Here is a 25,577-nt window from a genome sequence, read left to right as displayed (position 1 = left end):
AAATCCTTAAAACAAACCTGAACTATTCAACTCTCCTGGGCCCAAGGGCAGGTACAAATACTTTGAGCATCCACAGAGGGCAGCTCCATGTAAAGCTAAGCTACTTATTTTTGCATATTACATTGTACTACTTAGTGCAGCCTCTGCACACTCATGGTGACTCATGTACAACAAGTGTTAATTCAATAGTGCCTATGTCACTGAGCTTTTTTTTTTTTTTTTTTTTTTTTAAGCCTCTGACATAACTGAACCATGTCAGTGACTGACATTACCATCATGGTATGCATTCAATGCAACTCTCCTTTTCGTACATAAGCCTTTGTTAAGGTGCTGCGCAGAGAGATGCCTTCTCCTCTATGGCTATAGAGGCAGGCTAACACCATACCAGCCCAGATTCCAGAAAGGTTGTATTGAGTGTGTTTTGTCTCATACATTTAAATAGACCACAGATTTCCTATCTACTGCACATTTTAAATAGAAGAGCTGGCCACAAGCCTAAGTCAGCAAGTCAGTGCAAGATTTGTTGGATCCCTCAAATGCTACATGATTCCAGCTTACATCTGTTCCCAAAGCCTGAAGGGGAAAATCATCCTATTATTGCATGTGTTTTACTGCTAGTAACACCAGGAAGGTTTTCACAAGTGCAAGAGGTCAATCACTCTGGAACTGTGTTTGCTTCTGACCAAGAATGTTCCGAAGTATTCCGTAGCTTTAAGCACATAGCGTTGAAAGGTCATGCTGATAAAAAAAAAAAAAAAACTAGCATTAATAAAGGAATCATGGTCATGCAAAATTCTCTGTGGATTTTTATTTCTCTTTGCAACTGCTATTTCAAACTCATTTGGGAATTCACAAATAAGATTAATGCTATCATGGAAAAGAAAATGAATATCCTAACCTACTATCTCAAAACTCAGTGTCTTGAAACCAGAAAAAGAAGATAATCTTTAACAAGATGTCAGTATGTGTTGTATTCTGATTAATAATTTATTAAAACCATCCCCTACTAGTTTTATTAAGAAAGTCTTGGCCTGAGTTAGTGTCAGAGGACAAAAGTAGATGCATGCTTATACAGACTACAGAAAAACACACTATTTAATAACAGCACAATATAGTATTTAGTACTGAATTTAAAACTGAACTTCTTTATGTTGTGAAGTTTAACTTTAGAAAGCTACTTGCCTACTCACTTCCTAGACACAAAACCATCTTCCCTTCTTTCTGAAGGGAAAGAGGACTTTTTCCATAGCAAGTCTCCCTTTTGAAGTTTATATTTTCCACAGCATTCTCAACTCTAAGAAATAGATGTTACTTGCTAAAATTCTTCATGTGTTTCCTTAGATAGCGAGACTAATGACCATATAAAATTATTTGAAGACACTTTATATCTACTTTAATTCCTCCTCAAGCCTCAAAATATTGAAAAAATAATAGCAACAATAAAAAATACTAAAATATAAAAGCCTCATTCTAACAACAGAAGAGGTTCAAGTGCAGTCAGCATGCCCTTTACAAAGAAGTTTGCCCTTTAGCCTCTTCCTGGACTGCTTTGTATTTAGAGAGCTAGAATCAAAGAAATGGAAATTCAGTAGAAAAACCTCTAAAGGATACAAAAAAATTTTAACTATTTCTTCTTTACCTTTTATTACTTCCACCTGTTCTTCTTCATTCCCTCATCCATACAAGCAACAGCCAATTGTACTTCTATTTTTTTTCCCCCCCAATTGAAAGCACTGAATAGGGCAGTCTGAAGGCTCTCAAAACCTTGTTCAGGAAATTTACTCAAGGCTCAAACCACAAAGCAATCAGCAGAGCAATGAACAGCCAGATTGTGATATCTGGAACTTTCACACATCTTTCTATCACTAGACTTGCTAAAGTCTTTACACTCTTTATGTGGACTTTCTACCTGAAAGGGGCACAATAGCACTACTTTGGTAGAGACAGCATCAGTTCCTACTTACTTTCTTAAGGTTTTACACCCCCAGAGTTTTTGGCACATAGCTGGGCGTGTCAAAGAGTAAATGGATGATACTCTTTCCATTTAGCTTTTAAAACTCTCTTCATCACTCATTAATTGCTAGATACAGGAGTGATTTCTTACAGAAAGATGATTAAAGCAATCTTTAAAGAGGCTGTGAAGTAGGAAGCAGCCAGTTCTCACAGTTCAATTTAAAAATTCATCATCGCTTATAACAAATGGCTACCATCTAACGTAACTATAATCCAACTAATACAATATATGCATTAGTGTGATAAGTACTTGTAATACTATAATGGAATGGAAAGTACTATTACAATAGCAGGGTAGCAAAGTCTTTGGCTAGAGCAAATGAGAATGAGCCCAAACACAGCAACCACAGATGCAAAAACAAAGGAAGCAAGCTACTTACCTCAGGAAGGCCTAGAGTAAGCAGGGATTTCCAACAAGAGATACCCCCACCTCCAGTGCCAATGCTTAAATGAGGTCTGAGAAGGTGTGGATCCTGACCCCATCCGTTCCGGTCACTCAGATGCGCTGCATGCATCTGAGCTCCCCTGGGTTGGCCCTGCCTTCCCACCAGCTGCTCAATCACTGCTTCAGGCCCTGACCCAGCATTTGCACTAAAGTACTGTATTGATTAAAACTAGTAAACTGCCACTAACTGAAATCTGACTGCCTGTGACTCCCACTAATACATCTCTGAACAATGATTTGACAAGTAATAACTTAAGTAATTCATTTGTGATCACAAATCTAGCATAATGTTTATAGCTTAGAGATATCAATTTTTTCTTTTGTACTAAAGACAAGTTAAACCTGTAGCATGTTAAAACAGTCTAAAAGACTAGGATTCTCAAGCTTGAATTATGAAGATGTCTCTTAATAAAGCTCATGTAAAGAGATTAGATACTGCAACATAATCAAATTACAAAAGCTCCTCAAGATTTAATTATTAACTGGAGATTATTACTTTGTTGAAGATGTACAGAAATATCTTCAACAGAAGTTGATGTTTCATGTACACATCCTGCATTAGCTACAGTTTTTGGTACAATTTTAAAGGCAGACAATGGAATCTAATAGATTTCTTCATAAAACAAAAACTTTTACACATTTGTGATTACACGTTTTTAGACATGTTTGTGATTACTAATATTTTACCCCAACAGATCAATATACTTTCACTGTACTCACTGAGTCCCATGGCTTTGCCCATTGTTAAACTCAAAGTCTAAGAAAAAACCCTGTAAGATCACAATGCTTCAGGAAAAAACAAACAAAAAACAAACAAACAAACAAAACCTCCAGAAGTTTTGGTCTGTTAAAGAAAAGAGACACTTACAGACAAAAAAGTAACAGCAGCCTTATCAATCATGGTCACATACCATTGCTGGTGCCACCCAATGCTCTAATGATTTTATCACCTTCTGTTGGAAGCTTGTCTCCATTCTGGCTCTTCATCCCATGTTGCTTACTAATCTCGTGGATCTCTGGATACCACTGGAAAATAGAAGATGACCAGAAGGCAGTGCTTCTCCAGATACTGACAGTTGTTGATAACTCTACCTTTTTTTTCTTTTTCCAGCAATTCTAACTTTTTCACCCACTGAGATCCTTGCAAAAATCCTTCCCCCCCTCCCAAAAAAGCTAAAAAAAACAAAACTAATCAGCAATAGAACTAATATTAATTTAAAAAAAAAAAAAACAACTATTATTCTCCAGAAGACAGGATTTCATTAATTCTAAACTTTCCTACAAAACAAACAAACAAACAAAAAATAAAACCACACAACTATTCCACGTTTTTCCCCACTTGTAAAGGGCAGCCCTGCCTATGCAACCCTGTTCTAACAGTGGGTATCCTTAAAAGCAAGGGATTCACATATTCTTGTACTGGTACCTGATTTCATCTTATTAGTGCTCAGGTGTCTCAATGGGATAAGAGGCTGCAAAGTGCTAACTGTTTTAAATCCAGATGGCAGGAGTGGCTCTCCCAGAGGTCCTACTGACCTCTACTGTATAAAGTTGACCCTGTAAAGTTATGCAATCACGAACACTTCAAGAACATGCTGAAAAACTGTTTTATACTATTTTCAAAGGGATTTTTGTGCTGATTTCCAGGAACGTTATTTATAAAAACTGTGAGGTGTGGCATCTACCACCACAAATTGGCAAGATGAAAATAAAAATATTAAGGTTGCTGTTCAAAGAAATGATGACTTTGAAGCACTGTTCAAAAAGTTTATTGGGCACAAACCCTAAAAGCATCCTCAATTCTGTACTTTTCCACAAGAGGACACTAAAATAATGAGAAAAGTATTTCCACAAAGGAAGTCCATCCATCTATCAGTTACTAATCTTCATTAGCCAACTAAAGTGTTTCTCACTATTACACAGTCAAGTAGACAAAACAGCGCAATTATGTTCCTTGCAATATGCATTTCAGTAATTCTATGGATTAGTATTTGATTTTTTTGAGTGCCTAAGACAGAGAAACTGATACCTTTTCACTGAGTACAACAATTAACTGATGCAACAGAAATACTCTATTTGAAAACGGAATGTTGTCCCTCAATTTACACACTTTACACTGACGTGAACATACTTCAGGTACCCACAGTGTGACATGTTTTTGAGGACAAGCCTAGCTGGCTCCTTTTTCAATTCGCACATTCAAGAACGGGCAGATTACCCCAAAAGTATACAAGAGAAAGTAAAACGAAGCGAAAAACTTGACTTAAAGTCAGGACACAGCCGGCACAGCCTCCTTCTGACTGCCCGGCCCCCATTACTACTGCGAGCGTAGGGGCGCGCGGCGCGAGAAGCTCCCGCCCAACGGTCGGGGTCTCTCCCTCACGAGGGTCGCGAGGACCCCCCCGCAGCCGTTACCGAACCCCTGGCACACGTGCCACAAGGTGTGAAGCCGGGCAGTGCGCAGCTGCCCGTCCTTCCAGCACAGTTTAATCCTTTGCTACTTTCTCACGTGCGCTGGAAGTCAGGGGAGAGCAATAAACACCTGCCCCAAAGCGAGCAGAGCTGAGAAAGGAACGACAGCGGCTTCCTCGCACACAATATTTTCCGTTCTCGCCCCAACAGACAGAAAGGACTGTGAGATCTCCCAGAGCAGGGGGCGCTCGGGGCGGGCTCTGCCCTTCGGTTTCCAGTGGAGGTTGTGCACTGCCACGGGGCGAGCCCCGGACTCGGTAAGAGGCTGTGTGAAGACCGCCGCACGAAACTGTCGCCCAGCGAGGGCGTGAGCCCCACCGACACGCACAGACCACCTCCGCGACCCGGCCGGGCCGCTGGGGGCTGAGGCCGGGCCTTCCAACTCTCGCGAGAGCGCGGACGTCGGCCATTTTCTCATTGATTGGCACTGGCGGAGGGGGTGGGAGCCTTCGTCGGCTGGGGCGGTGGCGAAGGAGGATGAGCCGGCGGCGTCTCTCCGCCTCCCGCTGCTGACGACGGCGACGACGTTCGGCTTTCCCTGCTGGGGCCCAGCGCCGCACCACCGACCATGGTGCCCAGCGAGGAGAACCAGCTCGTCCCCAAGGAGGTGAGGCGAGGGGGGCGCGGGCCGCGCGACGTACGAAGGAGTGGCGGTGGCCCAGCGGCTGCGAGAGGCGCCGGGGCTGGCGGCGGGCAGGCTCGGCCTGGTCGTCTCCGTGCGGGGCGGGGGGGGGAGGGTGGCGCGTCTTTGTGAGGAGGCGGGAGGCCCTTCGACCGCGGGGCTCCGAGGGCTGAGGCTGACGGGCTGGGGGAGGAGGGCGTGGGGACAGAGGGGGGAGAGACCGGGGCTGTGCCAGGCCGTGGGGCCGGCTGGGGAATTGCACCTGTCTGTGTCATGGCACGCGGGGGGAGGCTGGGCTGCGTGGCGGCTGCCTCTGGGGCCGGGCGGGACGGCGGCGACGGCGCTCGGCTGGGGCCGCTCGCGGGGTGGAAGGCCGGTGCGGGGCTGTCCCCGCCGGGGCCGGCGGGTAGTGTGGTAAGGGCCAGCAGCTGGCGGAGGGGTGGGAAGAGCGGGGCCCCGGAGTACGGGTCGGCCCCCGGGAGGCTGCGAAATGGCAGCCGGGGAGTGCCTCCGCCTGGTTGGCGCCGTGTGGTCCGCTCAGGTACGGAGCTGTGCGGGCAGCCGCGCTTTGCCGGCGGCGAGCAGCGCAGAAAACGTGGCTCGACTCAGCAGTAGGTCGGGTAAATCTACAGTAGGCTGCTCGTCTGCTCCTTGGTGCGGGGGGGGAAAGGAGAAGACTTGTTTTCAGCCATAGGCTGAAGATAAGAGGCTGTGTGAGGAAGGCGAAGCCTCTGTCCTGCAGCGATAGGCAAATGACACGTGTCAAGCCCGAGAGATACTGCTCAGGGAAAGGAGCCTGCAGTGCTGTGAGCTGTGTTGGGGAGTGCTTAGAGCAGCGATGGCAGAAACTTCATTTCCTGAGCAGGTACCCTTGCACATTCAGCTTTTTCTGTTTTACTTTTGCTTAGTTATGCAAAGTCTTCCTGTTGTTTTTCATCAGATGTCACTGACCTGGGAAGGGTTGTGAGATAGAGACTTCAGGTTTGTAGGCTTCAGGAAAATAAAATGGTATCCATGAGCACAACTGTTTAATTAAATTAAATACTGAATTTTAGAAGCAAATTATGGGTGTAGAATTGTACAAATAAGGACGGATGAAAGTAACTTCTTTTCTGTTGGTATAGAAATGAAGGAGAAACCTTGTGCTTATATTAGCTAGAAGAGTCAAGTTGATTAATATAAGAATTTAGCTGAGACTGTTTCTTTATATGTATTAATAGTATCACTTGGCTTTAAAGTTGTATTCAGACTGTACATATGATTCAGCTGTGTATTTTTAACCAACTCATTGGTCTGGGGTTTTGCATGCTCTTCTATCTTGTATAGAGCAAAAGTATGGACAAAGGAAGATAAATACTTAAAATGTGTGATTATGGCTATGGTTATCTTAAGCATATGATATGAAATCTACAAACTTTTTACATAGGCAACATTACTGTGAGCTACTTTTTTCTCAGTGAGTTTTCTCAAATTCTTTATTGTAGCCCTATGGCTTTTGTAAATAAATGAAATGGAACAGCATCTGTTCTTCAAGATGTTGGAATTTGTAGAAGCTGATTAAACTTTCTGTGGAGACACAAGTCAAACTGAGGAGAAAGATCAAGTGTTAACCTCATCTGATTATATATCATAGAAATTTATCTTCAACTTGTCCAGTGTTTTTCAGGATATTTTATATTCATTTCAGTGATAGAAGTTTAATGAATATTATGCTACAGCATTCCTGTTAAGTTCTGAGATTCATTAATAGTTTCACTGTTGAGAATACTGAGTTACAAGTAAACAGACCTCTTTAGGTCTTAGTTCTCATCCATCTTTTAAATGTTCTTAAGTCACTAGCAGTGGCTGGAGACAAAGCAGGTCTTCTAGAGCTTCAGTGCTGACCTTTGGGATGGATGAAGGATTACAGTCCATTGTTTTTGGGTTTTTTTTTTCCCCTTTCCTAAAGGCCCGAGTAATTATCACTTATATAGCTGTCTGTCTTGACTGGTTTCAAAGATTAAACTGGGATATGAACCAGCATCTGCTAAAGGATGAGTGTGCAGCCATATTTTTGCCTTTCCATTCCAGTATAAAGGAGTTAAAAAAAATAACATTTGTTTTAGGTCAGTCTGGGGAATGACTAATCAAATGACAGGAAAAGGGTTTTGGTTCTTGTCTACAAGATTATTTGAGGTACCGTAAATACAACACTAGGACACATCAATGTTAAGTCTTTGCTGTCAGAACAGTAAGATATGTATTAGGTTGGTTTTTTTCTTCAGTTTGTATTTTGCGTACCTTGTGCTTACAGAAGTGCAGATTGCTGTTTTTCGAACTGCATGTATTGCATGTTTTTTTTATTTGGAGTATGTGTACTGAAGCAGTTAATAGTTCAGTATCTAGACTGTATTTAAGAGTTTTTTGTCCAGATTATATAAGTATTTAGTAAGCTAATTATTGCTTTCTTACCACTCACTGCCTGATACTTTCCCAACTGTTTCATTGCTTGTGTGACCAATGATTCCTTAATAATGGGGGAATGAGTATTCTGATTCTGTATGAAGTGGTGAACATTCCCTTTCCTTGCGATTCTTAATTCCCTTTCTTCTAAGAAGAGAGAATTGAATCTGAGAAGATTCAATTTAGTGTTCTTTTATACCAAGTAAAACAGAAGTTATTGGGTCACATAAGGACATTGCTCACCCTAGTAAATGCTAGACAGTCTTGAAGAATTATTTTGTTATTTGGTGTTAATTTTTTGCCCTGATCAATGAAATGTTATCCAGGGTGGCAGGGGACTATCAGTAGGATCAACTTGGAAATAAGTGGTGCTATTAGGAGAGGAAAAAACACTTCTGTGGCTTCCAGTGCTTGAGAAGAAAGTAGATCTGAAACTTTTATTTGACAAATAAACCCCAAATAGCAAATAATACAATATTATAACCAACACAGCTGGTGAAAAAGGTAAGCATTTCTTTACTTATAAGTACACTTTACAGAAACTTTTACTGAAAATCAAGTTGTATCCACTTTTTTTTACTTTTTTTATGAGTTGTTCAGACTTATAGTTGGTCATAATATAAAAAGTAGGTTCTGCCATGAGCTTCCTGAAATGTCTGTGCCACTAATTAACTGAATGTTGTGCAGATACTTTCTCAACAAGTTCCAGCATGAGGTATTCAAAGTACACCTGTCAGAATAAGTACATGTGCTTTGTAGTTGCTGCCATTTAATCAAAGAAGGCAGTGTGTGTTCTCTCAGCTGAGTTTTTTCATCCCTTCACTAATTAATCCATTTTAATCTCCTGCATTGAACAAGTCAAAGATGCTTCTTGATAGATATCACACAAACTTCCTCATTAAAAGAACAGGAAATCAGAGGAAGCTATTGGCATTTGTTTGGCGAAGGGATGTTGTTCTTTCCAATGCTGATGTTGCCTTTGTTATGTTTTTCAATATACTAGAATCAAAGAACAAATAATTATAGGTAGTGTAACATAACAGTTTTTCTCTGCTTTCTTTTTCATGTGCTTTATTTCTGTTGTAAAGTAAGAAGTAGTTTATCTTTCACAATCACACATTCATTGACTGAACAAGTAGGGAAGTCAAATTTAGCAAACAAAATCTGAACAGAAGTCCACCGAGTTGTTTGGTGCTTGCAAACAGGTGCTTACTGAATGATGCTCAGATTGTACTGCAGCTGGGTGAACAGGGCATGAGAGTAATGTGCAAGATCTTTCCCTGCTTTGTTCAGCCACTGGGCTTCCTAGTGTTACAGGTTAATTCCCTTTGCTATTGTGTAATATGTAGTACAAGAAAGACTATCAAGATGATTTATTGAGATTATCTGTTAAGTTTTTGCCTAAGAGGTTGTTATTACTTGGTACTGGAACATCAGTCTATAGATGTCATTAGCTAAGGTTATTATTAAATATAGTAATCTGACAAATAATCTAATGCTATTTTTTTTATTGCTGCAATACGTTTTTAAACATGACGAATAGTGTTCTCTAGTATTTTGTGGATCACTGATTAAAGTTACTAAATGAATTGAGTACAGCACTGCAAGTATGGTCCTTAATTTTTTGAGCAGTTCAATACTGTTTCTCAAAATAGTAGTGGACTTTTTCTAAGCTGTGAAGTAATCACGTGGATGCAGGGCGTACTCTAAATATGTCTGAATTAAATTCTAGGCTGTCATGAGTTCAGAGCTTCAGCGTACAGCAAACACTTGTTTAAAATGCTTATAGTTATCATTCTTAAATAACTTCACTAATTTTGCTTTTCCTGTTTTAAAAACCTTGTGGATTTAGATCAGTGCAGTGGCATCATAATTTTAAAATATTTAAAGTATTTACATAATTTCTGTGTTCCATTTGCTGACAGAATGTACTGATATTAATATAAAATGAATTAATATAAAATGACAACTACTAAAGTAGATGTATACTTTGACTTTGTTTCCTTTGGCTTACAGGACTTAGTCCTGTGGGAATTAAATACTGAAATAAAAAAGTCTTATTTAAAACCTTTTTCCTGTATGTTTACAGTTTATGTTAAAACATAAACATTTCTGGTGTGTTAAAACAAATGCAGTAATAGAAAGAAATAAAATGTGTAGATATATCCAATCACAGCTCCACTCTTGTTGTATTCATAAGTATTTGGAGGTTTATGTCTGAAACTTATGTGGAAGTTAGGTCTAGAAAATTGAGTGATTGAGTTGCATAGTCGATCTTTTTTCTTTTCTTTGTGAATATCTTTGATTTCTTTTGCAAATGCTTGAAGCTGATATTTTACACTTTATTCCTTTGAATGTAGTATGCCTTCATGTGAGCTGCTTCTTTAGCATTTTACTATATTTTTCTTGTCTTGAAAAAAAAATATTCTCAAAGCAATGCTGTTACATCATAACTAATAAAATAACTGGAAACTTCCAAGTCTTCAGATTTTCTTCTAAACCCAGATAAAATGGTATCCAACTTATTCACTCCTTCATGCACTGTGACAGTGTGTTGGCAATTCTTTGTTCATGTTTTGCAGTATTTGGCATGTAATGCACTTGTGTCAAACAAAAGGTCTTAGCACTGGTTCTTAAAATAACTTCGGGAAGAATATGTTGTCCATGTTCTAAAAAAACTAAGGGGTAAAATTGGTAAAAATTATTTGAACTTAGTCTCTTAGGATTGTGACTGCACTCCTTATGTGACCGTAAGGATCCTTTTATGGCTGCAGATATATTTTCAGATGTTCAGTTCTGTAAAATAGTTTAGCATTCAGCATTGTTAAGTTAAGCAGAATGCTTCATCTGAGATAAATTGTTCTGTAGGTCCACAGTCCATACTGTTTAAAAAGAAAATCTTCTGTGACTGAAGAAGTCATTGCATGGCAAAAGGAAGGTTTTCTTGAACAGAACCTGAATGTGAAATCTCACATCTTGGTAAGATGTGATGAGAGCACCTTTGAGATAATCTAAAGATTCAAGCATAAATTCTGTTTTAGTAGATGCTCTAGTTTTGTAAGGTGTGTATGTGAAATGTACTTGATATACTGTGCGTTCTCTGTAGATAATATCTGAGAAGAGATTGATTTTTGAGTTTTGCGCTTTTGAAGAAGTCTGGTATAATGCTGCAGGAGCTAAAGGAATTGAAGGCATACATTTATTCATTTGCACAGTTACTGTTGATCAGAAATGATTGATGTTTAAAGATAAAGAAGTATAACAGTTGCTGGTAATACCTAGTCTCTTGCTTGTAAATAAAATATTTTCATCAATTAGTAAATGGAAAAATATACGAGGTCCTTTGTTGTGCGTGCATTGTCACTGCATGCCTTCTGAGGAGCCTTTTGCTTCAGTGTTCCATGTTTTCTCTGGAATCCTTTGCTGTAACGGCAGCAGATAGAATTTATGCCCAGGCTTCCTTATGCTTATATTCTTGACTTATCCTTCATTTGGTGCAGTAGAGCTAGAGAACTACATGAGGAATTTCTGCTGATCCATTATTCCAACTTCTTCTATCTCCAGCAGCAGGTAGACAGTTAAAAATTAACTCTAGAGTCATGCCTTCTAATGTCAAATGTACAGAAACTTAAAATATATCTGCCAGTGTATATTTTATTGCAAAAAACACTTCAGAATTGTTTTAAAAGACCATTTTTCCTCCCTCAGACAGTTTTCTTTATGTATTTACAACTCTTAAATCCAGAAAAAAATCCTTTTGATTATTTGTACCATAGAAATGTGTTTCAGTAGAGTTTCACAGTAGGTCAGTTCTGATTGGAATGGTGAGCAAGCAGGAAAGCATATCCTCTGATTCTGTGACTTTACCTAGGAAATATCTGTTGTCCTATAACCACATCATTTAAGTGTGATAAGTATCTCATGGTGTTCCTGCATTTTTTTGGAAGAAAAATGAGCGTGGCGATAAAGTAAGGGGTGAACAAGATGCAGACAAAAAGGAAGCAGTATAAAGATGAAGCTATTTCAGATCAAAATAAAAAGTTTGTAGTGTAATGTTTAGAGGTTTGTGGATTGCAGGTACAGAATCATAGAATGGTTTGAGTGGGAAGGGGACCTTACATATGTCCCAGTTCCAACCCCCTTGTCTTGGACAGAGTTGCCACCCACTAGATCAGGCTGCCCAGGGCCCCATCCTACCTAGCCTTGAGTGCTTCCAGGTGTGGATCATCCTTAGCTTCTCTAAATAATGTGTTCCAGTGCCTTGCCTCTCTCATAGCAAAAGTTTCTTACATCTGATCTAAATCTGCCCTCTTTTTTAGTTTGAAACTATTACCTCTTGTCCTATTACTACACTTGCTAATAGAAGGGTTCTTTCCCATCATTTCTTACGTGCCTCCTTTAAATGCCAGAAGGCAGCTGTAACATCTGCCTGGAGCTTTCCCTTCTGCAGGTCGAACAACCACCAGCTTTTAGCAGCCTGTCTTTGTAGGAAAGGTGCTTCAGCCGTCTGATTGTCCTGGCCCTCCTGTGGACCAGTTGCAACAGTTCCATGTCCTCCTTGTGCTAGAGGCTTGAGATGGGAATGCAGAACTGCAGGTGGGGCCTCATGAGGAGTAGAGCGGGACAGTTGCCTCACTTGCCCTACTGGTCATACTTCTTTTGATGCTGCCTGGGGTACATTGTCTTTCTGGGCTGCAATAGCATGTTGTTGGCTTCTGTTGAACTTCTCCTTAATCATCACTCCCAGTCCTTCTCCCAGGGACTGTTCTCAATCCATTCTCTGCCCAGCCTGTATGAGTGCTTGGGATTGCCCTGACACAGGTGCAGGGCTTTGCACTTGGCCTTACTGATCTTGATGAAGTTCACGTGGGCCCACCTCTCAAGCCTGTCCGCATCCCTCTGGATAGCATCCTCTTTCTCCAGCATGTGAACCACACAATGCAGTTTTGTGTTATTGGTGCTCTTGATGAGGTTGCTCTCAATTTCCCTGTCCTTATTGCTGATGAAAAAGTTAAACAGAGCTGGTCCCAGTATTGTGACCCACTTGCCACTGCTCTTTGCTTGGACAGTGAGCCATAGACTGTAAGTCTCTGAGTTGAGATATGTAGCCAATTCCTTATCCATTGAGTGGTCCATCCAGGATGCCATTTAGGATGATGTCAAATGCTTGCAGAAATTCAGGTTGATGATTTCAAGTGTTCTTCCCTTACCCACCAACATTAGAATTCCACAGTAGAGGCCACAAATTGTCAGGCATGGTTTGTACCTAGTGAATACATTTTGGCTGTCCCTGGTTGCCTTTGTATGCCTTAGCATAGTTTCCAGGAAGATCTACTCTGTGATCTTGCAGAGCATAGAGGTAAGTGGCTGGACTGTAGCTTACCAAGTCTTCCCTTTTTGTAAGTGGGGATTTTGTTTCCCCTTTAACAGTCACTGGGAACTTCACCAGAATGCAACTTCTGGAATACGATGGATAGCGTCTTAGCAACTTTATTTACCAGTTCCCTCAGAACCTGCTGATGCATCTCACAAGATCCCATGGACTTACGCATCTTCAGATTCCATAGATGGTCTCAGGGCTGCAAACTTTTAATTTTATTGAAGTCTGGGTACAAAAGTCCCTAGAAAATGAGTGATTCAGAGTCACAGAAAGAAAGAATATGATTCGTTGAGATGAAAATCTTGAAAATAGAAGTGAAATACCTAAGATGTCCAGTGCTTTAGTGGATTAAATGCTAAAATTTCATCTGTTATTCTGAGAACGTATTCTGTATTATCCATGGATTTTCTTTTCATTTTTTCATTTGTTAGCATTCATGTCTCCTGTAGGATGCTTAGAGAAACATTCATACTTTTTGTTTTTGACAGTTGTTGTGTTGAATTTTTAAGGAAAGAATTAATCTCTAAATCACTTTTAATTTACCATGTTTAAAGGACTAAAGGACCAGAGGAAGAGTAAGAGGTCTGGTTCTTCAGTATGTTCTTAAGATGCATATACAGTCTTCTAAAATAGAGAGCTAAGAGTCAAGTCTCTGAAAAAATAGAGGCCTTTATCTCTTAATTCAGCTGTCCTCAGACATGCCCCCCATGTGCTTTGAGTCCTTCAGATGCTCAGGATAAATATACTTCTTTGGCCTCATACCAGCTTTTTCTGGCTGTTGTTTTTACTATTCTAAATGCTATTTACAATGCTATTGACCCGGTAATCCACCAGAAGTAGAAGCAGTTTCTCAAAGGTGAATGCTGGTCATGTAGCACACTCTTTCTTTCTGAGGCATAGTGTTCTTCAGGATGTTTAGCAAGTTGGAAGCATTAGACTTCGAAGTATGTAGAGGAAATAACTATATTTATTTTGAATGACATTTATTTTGAGTGAATTTTATCAGCCAGCATGCTACTCTAGCAAACACTAACTTCTTTGAAGTTCAAATACAGAAAGATTTCTGTATTTGAAAACCAAGTAATTGCCCTGAGACTTATATGCAGCAGTAAAGAGAGCGAAACGTTTACCTCTTTTCCAATGTAGCTGAGAATCCAGTGGCTCTGCAGCAGTTTCATGTCCTCCCTCTTCTGTCTTCATCAGGTCATCCACTAGAGGAAGGCATTCTGGGGGATCATCTGGCCAGTGTCATTAGTCTCAGCTGTGGCTCTAGCCTTCTTCCATGATATCCAGCAGTTTTCCTCTCTCTACAGCAAGCTGGAAACTGGGTGAAGAAAAAAGCAATGTGATCGCTGGAGTAGTGCTATTTTTGATGTTCCAGGTTATACAAAGTAGAAGGGAGAATTGCTCCTCTCATTCTGTGAAGTAACACTGACACGTGCAGCAGAAAAACAAACACAAAACAAGAAGCAGTTAATTTTAAGAAGGATTAGCGACTTGAGGCAGCTCAACATGGAGAAGCATGACAAGCTGTGCAAGCTTAAGAAAGGGGGCCTGGTGGTTAGAAATAAGCAGGAACACAGCTGCTGCTTCTAGCAGTTGCTGCAACTATTCAAGCTGTAACTGCTTGAACAAGTGAGGTGTTGCTGCATTTGAAGTTTTCAGGCTACCTTGCGTTTGTGGAGTGCTTTCAGTGCATTGTAAATTCAGTAGTCCTGGTGAGTTTCCAAAATAGACAGGTATGTTTGTATTATAGTGTAAGAGTATCACAATTATTTTTTAAATGGCAGTGATTTTAGGTATCTCATTTAGGCATAAATTTATTTCAGTTAGGGTTTATCAAATACTCTGAGATGAAAACACAGCTAAATGCTGTAGATTGAAGTAGAGGGAAATGGTGTAACTGAGCGTGTACTGCTGCAAATGTTGGAGTTGAACATTTTGTGTGTGATGTGAAGTAGTTCCCACCAGCGTTCACAGGGTTGAAACTGAATGTAGAACTTCATCATGGGGGATATGATTGGGCCAGTCTGTGCATTTGAGTCTAGTATTTTGACTCTGTTGACAGTTTTCTAAAATATTTTGTAAATTCTTATTGAATCTCCTTGCATGATACCTTCAAAATCTCTTTAATTGTGGGGGGTAGATAAGTTAATTGAAATCTTTTTTTGGTCCAGCACAGCAAGTGGGTGTTAAAAGTTGATGAACAGTGAGGGTGAACAAAAATAAAAACATATATGTATTATTTAAAGTTAAAATATTTTTTCCCCTTCCCAGTCTACTTGCTGTTCCTAGTAAAGTATGAATGATTCAGTTTTATGGATTTTTTTTTTGTTCTTTTTGTTTTTTGGTGGTTTTAGTGTTGTTGTTGGTTTTTGTTGCTGAAGAGGAAACTGTAACACAAGATACATCCAGTGAACAGCTCAAAGAGATTCATTGTGAACTTCTGATATCAGTGTTTAGAAAAATGTCATGTTTACCAGATGTGAACTTTAAAATAATTTTTAAAAAGTTTTACTTTGGACATTAGTAATGAATTCTGCATGCTTTGTTTTCCTGATTAACTACATTTAGGCTGCAGAGGTATCTTTTGTAACAGTTCATGATGCTCTGTCATAATTAAACCAGTACACTTTTATTTCTGAAAAGAATTTGTGCCTTTCTTCTAAAATACAGCAAACATGAGTCGATTTTTGTTTTCTTTTTCTTTACTAGGTTTGTAATTGCATCAGTGTCCAAAGGGATGGAGGACTTTTGTTCAATGCTTTGCTCATTCCAAAGGTTGTAGAGCCCCATTTTTCACTTCCTGGAGTGTCTGCTCTCCTGGCTATTGCAGAGAAGCTGGACTCTGAAAAAGATCTTTGCTGGGCTATCAAAAGCATGGAGCACAACTACTGCAGCCCAGGGGAGAAATGAGCTGTGGGTTAGAATGCTGAGATCCGTAATTCAAAATGCACAAGGTTAAGAGAGTTGTTAGAGTGGAGATGGCAGCCAAGGTCTGTGATTGTTCTCTCCTTTCCTGCTGCGTGTTTTGAGGATCTTTGGTCTCTGTCATGTTCTGTGCAAAATGTAACGCTGTTGGTATGTATCTAGTTTAATGGATTGGACCTTTTGGAGTATGTGAAGAAGTTCCTGGAGTATGGCTGTGGCTTCTGAATGGTCTGATCTAGTAGCAACTTGTGGCTGAAAAAGAGTTAGTTGAATGTTTCTACACAGTGATACTTCAGAAGTGAAATCTATGGGTACAGGCTACTTTTTTGTGCATGCATTAAGCTAAAAAAATTAACTTGTATTTGTAATTGCTGGAAACTTGGCACCCAAGCAGTTACACAGACTTGGAATTCATAGCCTGAAGTTCCACATGTAGTGATGTCATAGGCAGTATTTGTCTGTGTGCACTTCGTAGGGCCTTAAGCTGGTGATAGGACGTGAAGTTTGAGAATTGCTGTTTTGGGCTTCATCATCAAAGATATTTTGTGAATGTGAGCATTATGTCTTGCATTGTCTCTTGCTACTCGTCTCTTTATCTTCCCTCTGTACTGCAGTGATTTGTTGGAGACAATTATTTTTGGAGTGTGGACGTTTAAGAATTTTGTTAAAAGTGATCATATTAAGTCTCAGCAGGCAATTGACTTCACTTGGCAGCTAAACTTTGCACATCTGTTATTTGAGCTCTAGAAAGTAGTGATTTTTTTTTTTTGCTTACTGCTTCATGCTCTCGTTATCTGTTTGAAAGTCTGGAAACTTTGTAGTCTACGTTGTTTGAGGACGGCTCCAGCTTGAACTTCCAATCTGTTAAAATTGTTGTATGAAACTCCAAAAAAAGAGTCAAAATGTTGGGTTTGTCTTCTGTTGCTTGAAAATATATATATTTTTCCTTTTGGTTTATCCTCAAAGGTTAGTAAAATGTATGCTATAGAATTCTAATTAGCGTAGTTGTTCAGAGATGAGAAATGGCAAGTCACATCTAAACACAATGTTAACACCACTACGATTTTGCATTTCAATATTGTTTTGGCAAATTCAGATCCATATGGTCAAAGCCACTGTTTATCTTGTGAATGCCACTGATAACAATGCTTCCTTTGTTAGTATATACAGAATTACAACTTGAATTACTTTAGCAGAACAGTGTTTTTGTCCTGCACCTTGCAGCCTATCTGTTCTCATTGACAGGCATTCATATACATCACAAATCTGACATGCATTTTTGAAAGCTACATGAGGAAAATGCTTAAATAGAATGACTCTCTGGAATATCCACCAATATTTGACCTGTTTGCTATTACAAATTTTTTTTTTCCAAATCTGTTTTAAACATGGTCAGAAATTTTCTAAGTGCAGATCTGGGAAATTAATCTCCTTTATACAAATGGAAGTTTGTTGATGAGGAATAAGTAGCTGCCGATGTTCACCTATTTAGATGCTTATGCAATGGAGCATATGCAATTTATTTCCCTAAGCTGTGGTTGTTGGGCACACTGAATTGCAGTATAGCCATGCAGCAGCATCTAGGTTGGCCAAGGACTTTGTACTGTTTTGTTTCTTTTGTGTTTTTTTTCCAAAAATGACAATAGAATATTTCCGTATCTACCTCTGAGTATGTACGTTAGTGCATAAACTGTATAGTTAGCTTGCTAGTCTGCTTTATGAGGCATAATAGATAAGTTTGGTGAATTCCAGGGTCATTCTAATCAGGGCAAAGCTTAAGATTTAATGTGTAGCAAAATATTTATTCTTTTAAGTTCGGTTTAAAGCAAACATTTCCACATTGAAAAGAGATTCTTCATAAAATGCAGAATTGAACTGATCGTTTCTATTAAGGATATTCATAGGGATACAATATTATGATAAATGATGATAAATATAATATGAATATTTTAATTGAGAAGTGTAGAATACTGCCTCTGGAATGTTGGCACGTTTGTGTGATTTGTCAGTGGAGTTGGAGGCTATTGGTTACATCTGAGCAGAATTCCTGAGCATTGTGTAAACAACACAATTAGTAAACTCAATTTGCATTTGCTGTGTTAAGTGAAATGTTGCAAGTGATTTTTTTTGCCATTCAGAGTTCATTTGGAGTGAAATAACACTTGCAAATCTTCTAGCAGTCCTTTACTGAGAAATCAAGAGCTGAGAACCCATCGTAAGAGCATCCCTCTAAAATAAATATCCTTTGGCATGCACCAACTCAAATAGTGTATGGGAAGACTGTGTGCACCCTTGGGACAGATGTGATGGGCCTGTCTCCAGAAAGAAAGAATTCAAGCTGAAGGAAGGGCCATCCATTCATATGGCCAACAAAAGGTGAAAATGGAAGACTGAAGTCTTCAGCAGAGGGTAATAAACTGGTGAATTTCATATTAAAAATCAGGTGCTTCCAAATCATCCTTCAAGGATTCCATTCACCTTTAAATCATACCTTCATTAAAACGTCCATAGCTTTTACTTGAGAGCAGATGAAATGAGTAAGCAAGAAGAATGTGTGAATTGTTGTTTGTTTTTTGTTTTTTTTAATTTAAAAGTCTGTCAAATCTGAATTTGTGCACCGGTGTGGTGTGTGTAAGGATGAGTTACTAGATAGAATTAATAACTTTGGATTATTACAGCTTTAAAAGTAGAATGTCAGAACTTCTCTGTATAAAATGTTGTCTTATGTGTCATCCTGCTGAAAATGCAGTGGTCTAATTTTGGCTGATTTTGTAGGTCTTTTGGTGAGGCAAATAAGGCACGTTAATAAAGATTATGTCAGTTTGTGTTTTGTTTTTCTTGACTGAGTATGCAGTGGAGAATAAAGATGCAAATAACATCATTGCTCCTTCCAAATTTCTTCATTTTTGTCTCCTTCAGAAGAATATAAAGTGCAGTGCTAGAAAATCAGAAAATAATTAATTTGATATTTTTCCACAGGTGGAAAATAATTTTGTATAAGTAATGCTTTTGCTACATTTTTTATAGCAAAACAGATGCTAAGGAAGACCTTTCTTTCTTACAAGTTTTGGAAATAAGGAAAGTCGGTAATTTATCCCTTTACTGCCTTCAGCTGATGCATGGTAACTATTCAGTAATGGCCTGAATGGCTGATTGAGCACCTGGGGAAAGGACCTGGTAAGTCCTGGGAGCACAGGTGAAGGCAATTCAGCTGTGTGACCAGAAGGGGTAGAGCCTGGCTGCACCTCTCACAGACCTCTTTTAAGGGCTGACTGCCACTGGGGAAGGATCTCTTTCTGGAGATCCCTTTCTTGTGGTGTTTCCCCTGTGAGCCTAGTTCTTTAGGGATGGATAAGCAGTCTTATTTTCCTTCTCTTAAAACTTTCTATTGCATTAGTCCCTTTGTCATTACGCTTCTTGTACCACCATTCCATTGCATTGATCTTTCTGATTGTTATAGTTCAAAATGGATTCATATTAATATATATATCATGGGTGTCCAACCTCTTGGCTTGTCTGGGCTGCACTGAGTAAAGAGGCATTGTCTTGGGCCACGTGTATGGAGGCTGCTCTGGAAGTAATGCTTCCTATATACTTTCTGTATGTTTTCATGGAAACTACAACAGATACACATGAGTACAGTAACTCAGCTTGATAGAGCAAGTTCTTAGCAACAATAAACCTCTTTTTCAACATGTTCGTCACTGGCAAGAACGCAAAGCAAATGGTGTTGACTAAAAACCTGCATGTTGTGCTCATCAAAACATACACAAGGGGACGTGATCCATAGCCTCTGTCACCACTGCTGAAACCCACCAGTTACCGCCTCACTATGTTCACACCATTTGGTTTCTGTAAATGTTCAGCAAGCGTAGGTGAATGCTAATGGGTGTGAACTTTTCCACAAGGAGTAATTCAGTGACACACCTTTGCTTCATTCATGCTTCTGTGGTGGACACCACTTTGTCACAGTGCCCCTCTGCCACCATCTGTCACATAGCAGCAATTTGTAACAGATTATTGGTGGCAAGGTTCAGTCCCCACTGCCATACCATCAACAACATATAGTAGGAGGCATTACTTTTGGAGCAGCCTCTGTAAAATATATACTGCGGTTAATGTATGTAAGTAACAAAACTTACTTTAACTTCAAATATTTTTAGTAAAATGTTAAAAAAAAATTAGTAACAGAAACAAAAAGCTAGTGGGATATTTGACCCTTTTTCTTTGATACTAATGCATCAATCTGGTTCTTTGATAGCAGTGATTGCAACTCTGTGATGAGGTCTCAAAGGTTTCATCAGATTTTTGATGAAATTTTACTCTTCTTGTACTTCATTCTTAACAGTAATTATTCACAAATGTGTGTACTGACAGAAAACGATGACATGAACAGAGTGGGATTGTGAGGCAAGGGATCTTTCGCCGGGGAGAGAGGTCTTACAGAAGTCTAGTAGAGAGACAAATTGTGTTTTGGTGTTGAATATTTGATTGTACCTCTACACATTCCATTTGAAAATTTGCAGGTAATGTCCACTGAAAATGGAGTCACAAATATAAATTGGATTTTTGAGCAGTTTTGAAATTTTCTTAAATTCCTTTATCAGAATGGAAAGCACAGCTGCATATTTTCCTCTGTTTGCAGATTGTTGTCTAGCCTGTATCAAAACATCTGCAGTTACTTGAGCTGGCGCTGCTCTGTACCCTCCCATTGCTCTGGTTAACTGGCTAGCAGCGCACCCATGTTTGGTTGTTGGGTGTGCTCTGGGCTGGGCTGCTGAGCCACTGCTGTGATGGGGCAGTGCAGGGGGCGGCCATGGTGTGAGCTGCGCTGGGTGCTGTGCAGGCTGTGAGTTGGACAGGCCACATCCAGCCTTTCCTACAGGAAATAATTGAGGCATGAAAGAGCAGTTTCATAGGAAACTGAAAGCTTTGTAATGAACTAAACTGAATTACAGGTTTATATGCTATTCTTGCACTGGAGCTATTTGAGGTGAAAGGTTTTTATTAATATAATGAAGGAATTTATTAGTATGAAGTTACTTCCTGAATTATTACTGATGTATTTTTATATACTTTTTTTCTGTGTAGTCTTTAGTGTCATGGCTTACTAATGTGTCATGTAACATCTCTGGTAAGAATTGAAATGCTCACATAATGTGGACTGAATGCTTTTGTTACAGTGTTTGATGGCTGTTCCTTTTGAAGTTTTTCTGTGAGTGGTGGGTTGGAATTACGTAGTAATCCACTTTGTACTGCAAAACTGATTTCTTGCAAAAGAAGTTCAATTACTATTTTGAAGAGTTATGACTTGTTAATTTTGTTTTTATATGCTGTAGGATATGTTTTGGAGTTGCAGACAAAGTACCTTTGCTGAAATGAAGAAGAAATTTTCACAGGTAGATAGATGAAATCAACTTTATAAAATAATTGAAATTCACAGTAACAGCATGATGCTGTAGCTTTGATTTCTTAACTTGAGCATGAGCTTTTGAATTTTTGTGCATGTTCTTGAACACCAAGATTATGTGTATTAGTCTTTTTCAATTCAGAGCTTCTGCTGTTATGTTTATATGCCTCTTTATGAGTGTGTTTCTGTAGCCCTCTAATTTTTCATCAAAAACAGTAACCATGTAGCTGTCTTGCGTACCAGATTATGTAGCAATTTGAAATTAGTTTTTGTTTACTCTGAGAGCTTGGTTTGCTAAGTCTGTCGAAATAGCCTAAAGGTTGATCTCTGGCTAATATTGCCTTTTATGGTATTTTTTTGTGAAGTAGCAACAAATAAGGTGTTGTAGTTTGGTAGTTCAGATGCGTGTGCAAACACAAGGCATGAACAGAATTGGATCAAGATGACTTTTGCTTCATCTGTTTACTGTGAACATGAAACTGTGTTTACTGTTAACAGTGACAACCTAAACAATGGCTTAATATCTTTTGCTATACTATACCTGAGTTAAACCAGTTCAGTCTGTCAGAATTACATCTGTGAATGAGCAATGTCTGGTGTGGGACATCTAGTACAAGCAAATCTTCTGTAATCTTCAGTAAATTGTTCTCTATTTTATTTCCTGTATGTACTTCTCTATCAGATATTGCAGTTACTAGTGACATGCGTTATTAGTCATGACTAGTTTATAACCAAAAGCCGGGGAAAATGTTTTGAATAGGAAGAGTTGAATTTATAGTGTTGTCTTCCACAAAGGAAAGGAGAATTATGGTATTGGATATGTAAAAGCATTGTGACAAAAAGTAACTGGGTCTCAAAGTGAGAACTACTTCTATTCCTAGCACAATCATACTTCATGTAAGTAGCAGTTGTAGCTGTTGTTGTTGCAGCACAAAATTACTGTGGGAATTATTGAAACTAGGGTTAATTTAATTTTTTCAGGGCGTGTATGGGTACTACCAGGTGCCTCTAACCTACCTTGTGCTGTGGAGGAGGTGAGCTTAGTCCCAGAGCAGTCACCTCTGCTGCTGCAGGGGAACCCAGGCCCTAAGAGTAGGATGATCCTGTGAGTCCACTGGTTCTTGTCTGCTTGCTTGTCTTCTGCAGAAGAATCAAGGAAGTGGATCACTGCACCGGACTGTAGACTTCTCTTTCATAACCAGAAAATGAAAGAGTCAAATTGTATGCTGATTATTTGATTGGAGAAAAAAAAAAAAAAGAGTAAGTCAGTGGTGAAAAATAAAATGGAAGCAATTCATTCTGAGAAGCAACCACTGGTGAAATTTGATGTTGATCTGCATGTATTCAAGTAGTTTATGACTCTTGAAGTGTTTTCTTTTTAATGTGTAGTTAATGTTTCAGGGCTAGTTTTGTGTGTCTTCTCAGAAGGTAGTTCAGAAACCTCTTTCTCCAGTAGAGATGAAATGTGTGGAGATGTTGTAGACTAGCTGGAAGTGGTGACTTGCATATTTTTGAGCAAGTAGCTAACGTTCTGTATTGAAATCTTCAGTGGAGTTGATAAACCTAGGGAAATCTGGCTTCAAATTCTTAAGAAAAATCAGTCTGTAGGAAATATAACGTATTGCAGATTGTAAGTAGGTGTATTTGCCCTTCTGTCGTTTCTCATTCATTTCTACTGTCTACTCAATGGAAGTAGATGCTGCAGTTACCTAATGTTTTGGTTTTGAGTTGCATGGAGACTGCCAATTGATTTTGTTTTGGAAAATAAAGAGGTGAACTAAAATGCTTGCTCCTTTTTAAGGTTTTCTGTATTTAGGACCACTCATGAGGAACTTGCAGCACTTTGGCCCTCTGTGTGATGAAGTTGCTCATGTAGAAATACAAGGGATGTTCAAGTTTGTTTAGTTCTTTATGGTTCTTTATTCTGTGCATATTTGTGATGTGGCTGACAGCTTTAGCATGAGCACAGTTCTTGCTGTTTGCTAATGTTTTATCCACTGGAAATGGTGATAGAACTGCATGCATCTATTTGCCTCTTTTGATGATGTGCTCTCTGCCCTGGAGTGACATTTGGGTGATCTGATATGCATCACTAATGCTTTGTGTCACAAGTTGAAAAGACTGAGGCATTGGGGACTAATTACTACTTTTACTGACCTCACCTTTCCTATATTTATGTATTAGTTATTCTCTGTTCTATCCTTTGGATAACTGAGAGAGTTGATTGTATTTCCTTAGATCTTTGCTTTCCTGGTTTTTCAGTGCTGGAAAGCATTGGGGAAATGCCATTTTCTTGAATTTTCTGGCTCTATAAAATTTTACCTTTATTTAATTGCCTTTTTCACTTTGCTAATTTCGAGTATATTCAAGTTGCTGTTTTAAATATTTTTGTCATGATATGTGAACTTCTGAGTAGTCTGGCCAATGTTCATTTTTTTTTTTTTTTTTTAACCAAACAGAAGAATTTCTCCTACAAGTCACCCAGCTGCAGATTTGGTAGAAGGAAGTTGGTTGTGATTTGATTAAGAGAATTGTTTGTTTTATTGGATAGCTTCTAAGTTGATTGGGAAGCTTGGAAATCTGGTTTATGTTCCTAGAAATCACAAAAGGAGTACTTTTACCTCAGCAGCATTTATGACCATGTTAAAACCAAACATGAGATTGAAATGATGATTTGAAAGTTTGTTTCTGCTTCGGTGCACTCTTCTATATATTTGAAGGCAAATATTCTGTGCAGAACTTGAGGTTCTTCTCTACCCATCTAAATTCCTTATTGTTCTTCAAAAATGAAGGGTTTGACATAGCTTTTCCAAAACTGCAGGATTCTTTATTTATGAAAGCAGATGTAAAAGAAGGAAAGGATCCTTAAATCATAAAATAAATTCCCCACATTTGGTGAAATCTTGATTTTTGTTGTTGTTTTTTTTTTTTCTTAACTGAATTCCAAGATGTTCTTAGCTTTACTCATTGACATGTTGCCTGCTGTCATTTTAGGTGGAAAGTGCTGCTGAGGAGCCCAGAGTGCTGTGTATAATACAAGATACCACAAATTCGAAGACAGTGAATGAACGCATTACCTTGAATGTGCCAGCTTCCACACCACTTAAAAAGCTGTTTGAAGACATAGCTTCAAAAGTGGGCTATGTGAATGGAACCTTTGATTTAGTGTGGGGAAATGGAGACAATGTAACTGATATGGTATGGCAAAAATACTTTTAATTTCCTGTTGATAGCAAATATTCAAGACTCAACATTATAGAGTAGTGCTATCCATATTACAGTGAATATGAAATAGTGATTATTTTTAAGGTAATCACTGTAAAAATTAGTAATAGGTGCATCAGACTGGCTGACATCAGTATTTTGATTTGCTGGGACGTTACTGTATTCTATCTACCTTTTTTTCTCAGTGTGCTCTTAACTGATATAGGAATTTAATCATTAAGAAATAATACTGTGTAGTAACTTTCTATGTTTCTTCTGATACTTGTTTGAATATGTAATACAAAAAAAAAAGCATTGTTTCTATGACTTGCTGTAAATTGGTGTTGGTTTTAGTTAATACTACTCAGAGATGCGCTTAGGACACTATAAAATTCCTTGAGAAATAGACATAAGTATACTTCAATATATGTTTGTGCTTGCTGAACTTAATTTTTTTCTTCTAGAGAACAAAACTGTGTGCAGTCTATGTAGGGGTTTGATGGTTTGATGTTCTGCTGGAAATTTGTAGACCAGTGCCTTTGTCTCCTGAAGAGACTGCCCAACTTCTAAGTCTTAAACTGTATTATAACACTTAGTATTTTTAGTGGGACAGTTTATCAAGCTCTTTCAGTGTTAATGATGAATTAAGTTTTGTTTA

The 25,577-nt window shown here is 38.9% G+C and overlaps 1 protein-coding gene across 5 annotated transcripts in view; it reads left to right on the top strand.

Moving 5' to 3' along the window:
• The first annotated feature begins 5,398 nt into the window (after positions 1–5,398).
• Positions 5,399–25,577, top strand: part of USP47 (ubiquitin specific peptidase 47) — a 54,016-nt gene continuing 33,837 nt past the window's right edge. For 2 of the 5 annotated variants that reach the window (XM_085224072.1, XM_085224071.1), the window contains exons 1-3: positions 5,399–5,537; positions 21,645–21,704; positions 24,710–24,913. In XM_085224072.1, the coding sequence (XP_085080198.1) occupies positions 5,499–5,537; positions 21,645–21,704; positions 24,710–24,913 (303 nt within the window). In that variant the 5' untranslated portion in view covers positions 5,399–5,498. Of the gene's footprint in view, positions 5,538–6,294; positions 6,418–21,644; positions 21,705–24,709; positions 24,914–25,577 lie in introns of all 5 variants that reach the window. The other 3 variants (XM_010710956.4, XM_010710957.4, XM_085224074.1) reach the window with 3 other exon arrangements.

This window comes from Meleagris gallopavo, chromosome 5, assembly GCF_905368555.1.
Source record: "Meleagris gallopavo chromosome 5, MGAL_WU_HG_1.1, whole genome shotgun sequence".
In the NCBI taxonomy this organism is placed as follows: domain Eukaryota; kingdom Metazoa; phylum Chordata; class Aves; order Galliformes; family Phasianidae; genus Meleagris; species Meleagris gallopavo.
Note: the sequence above shows the minus strand (reverse complement) of the source record. Positions and strands in the feature narration are given on the sequence as shown.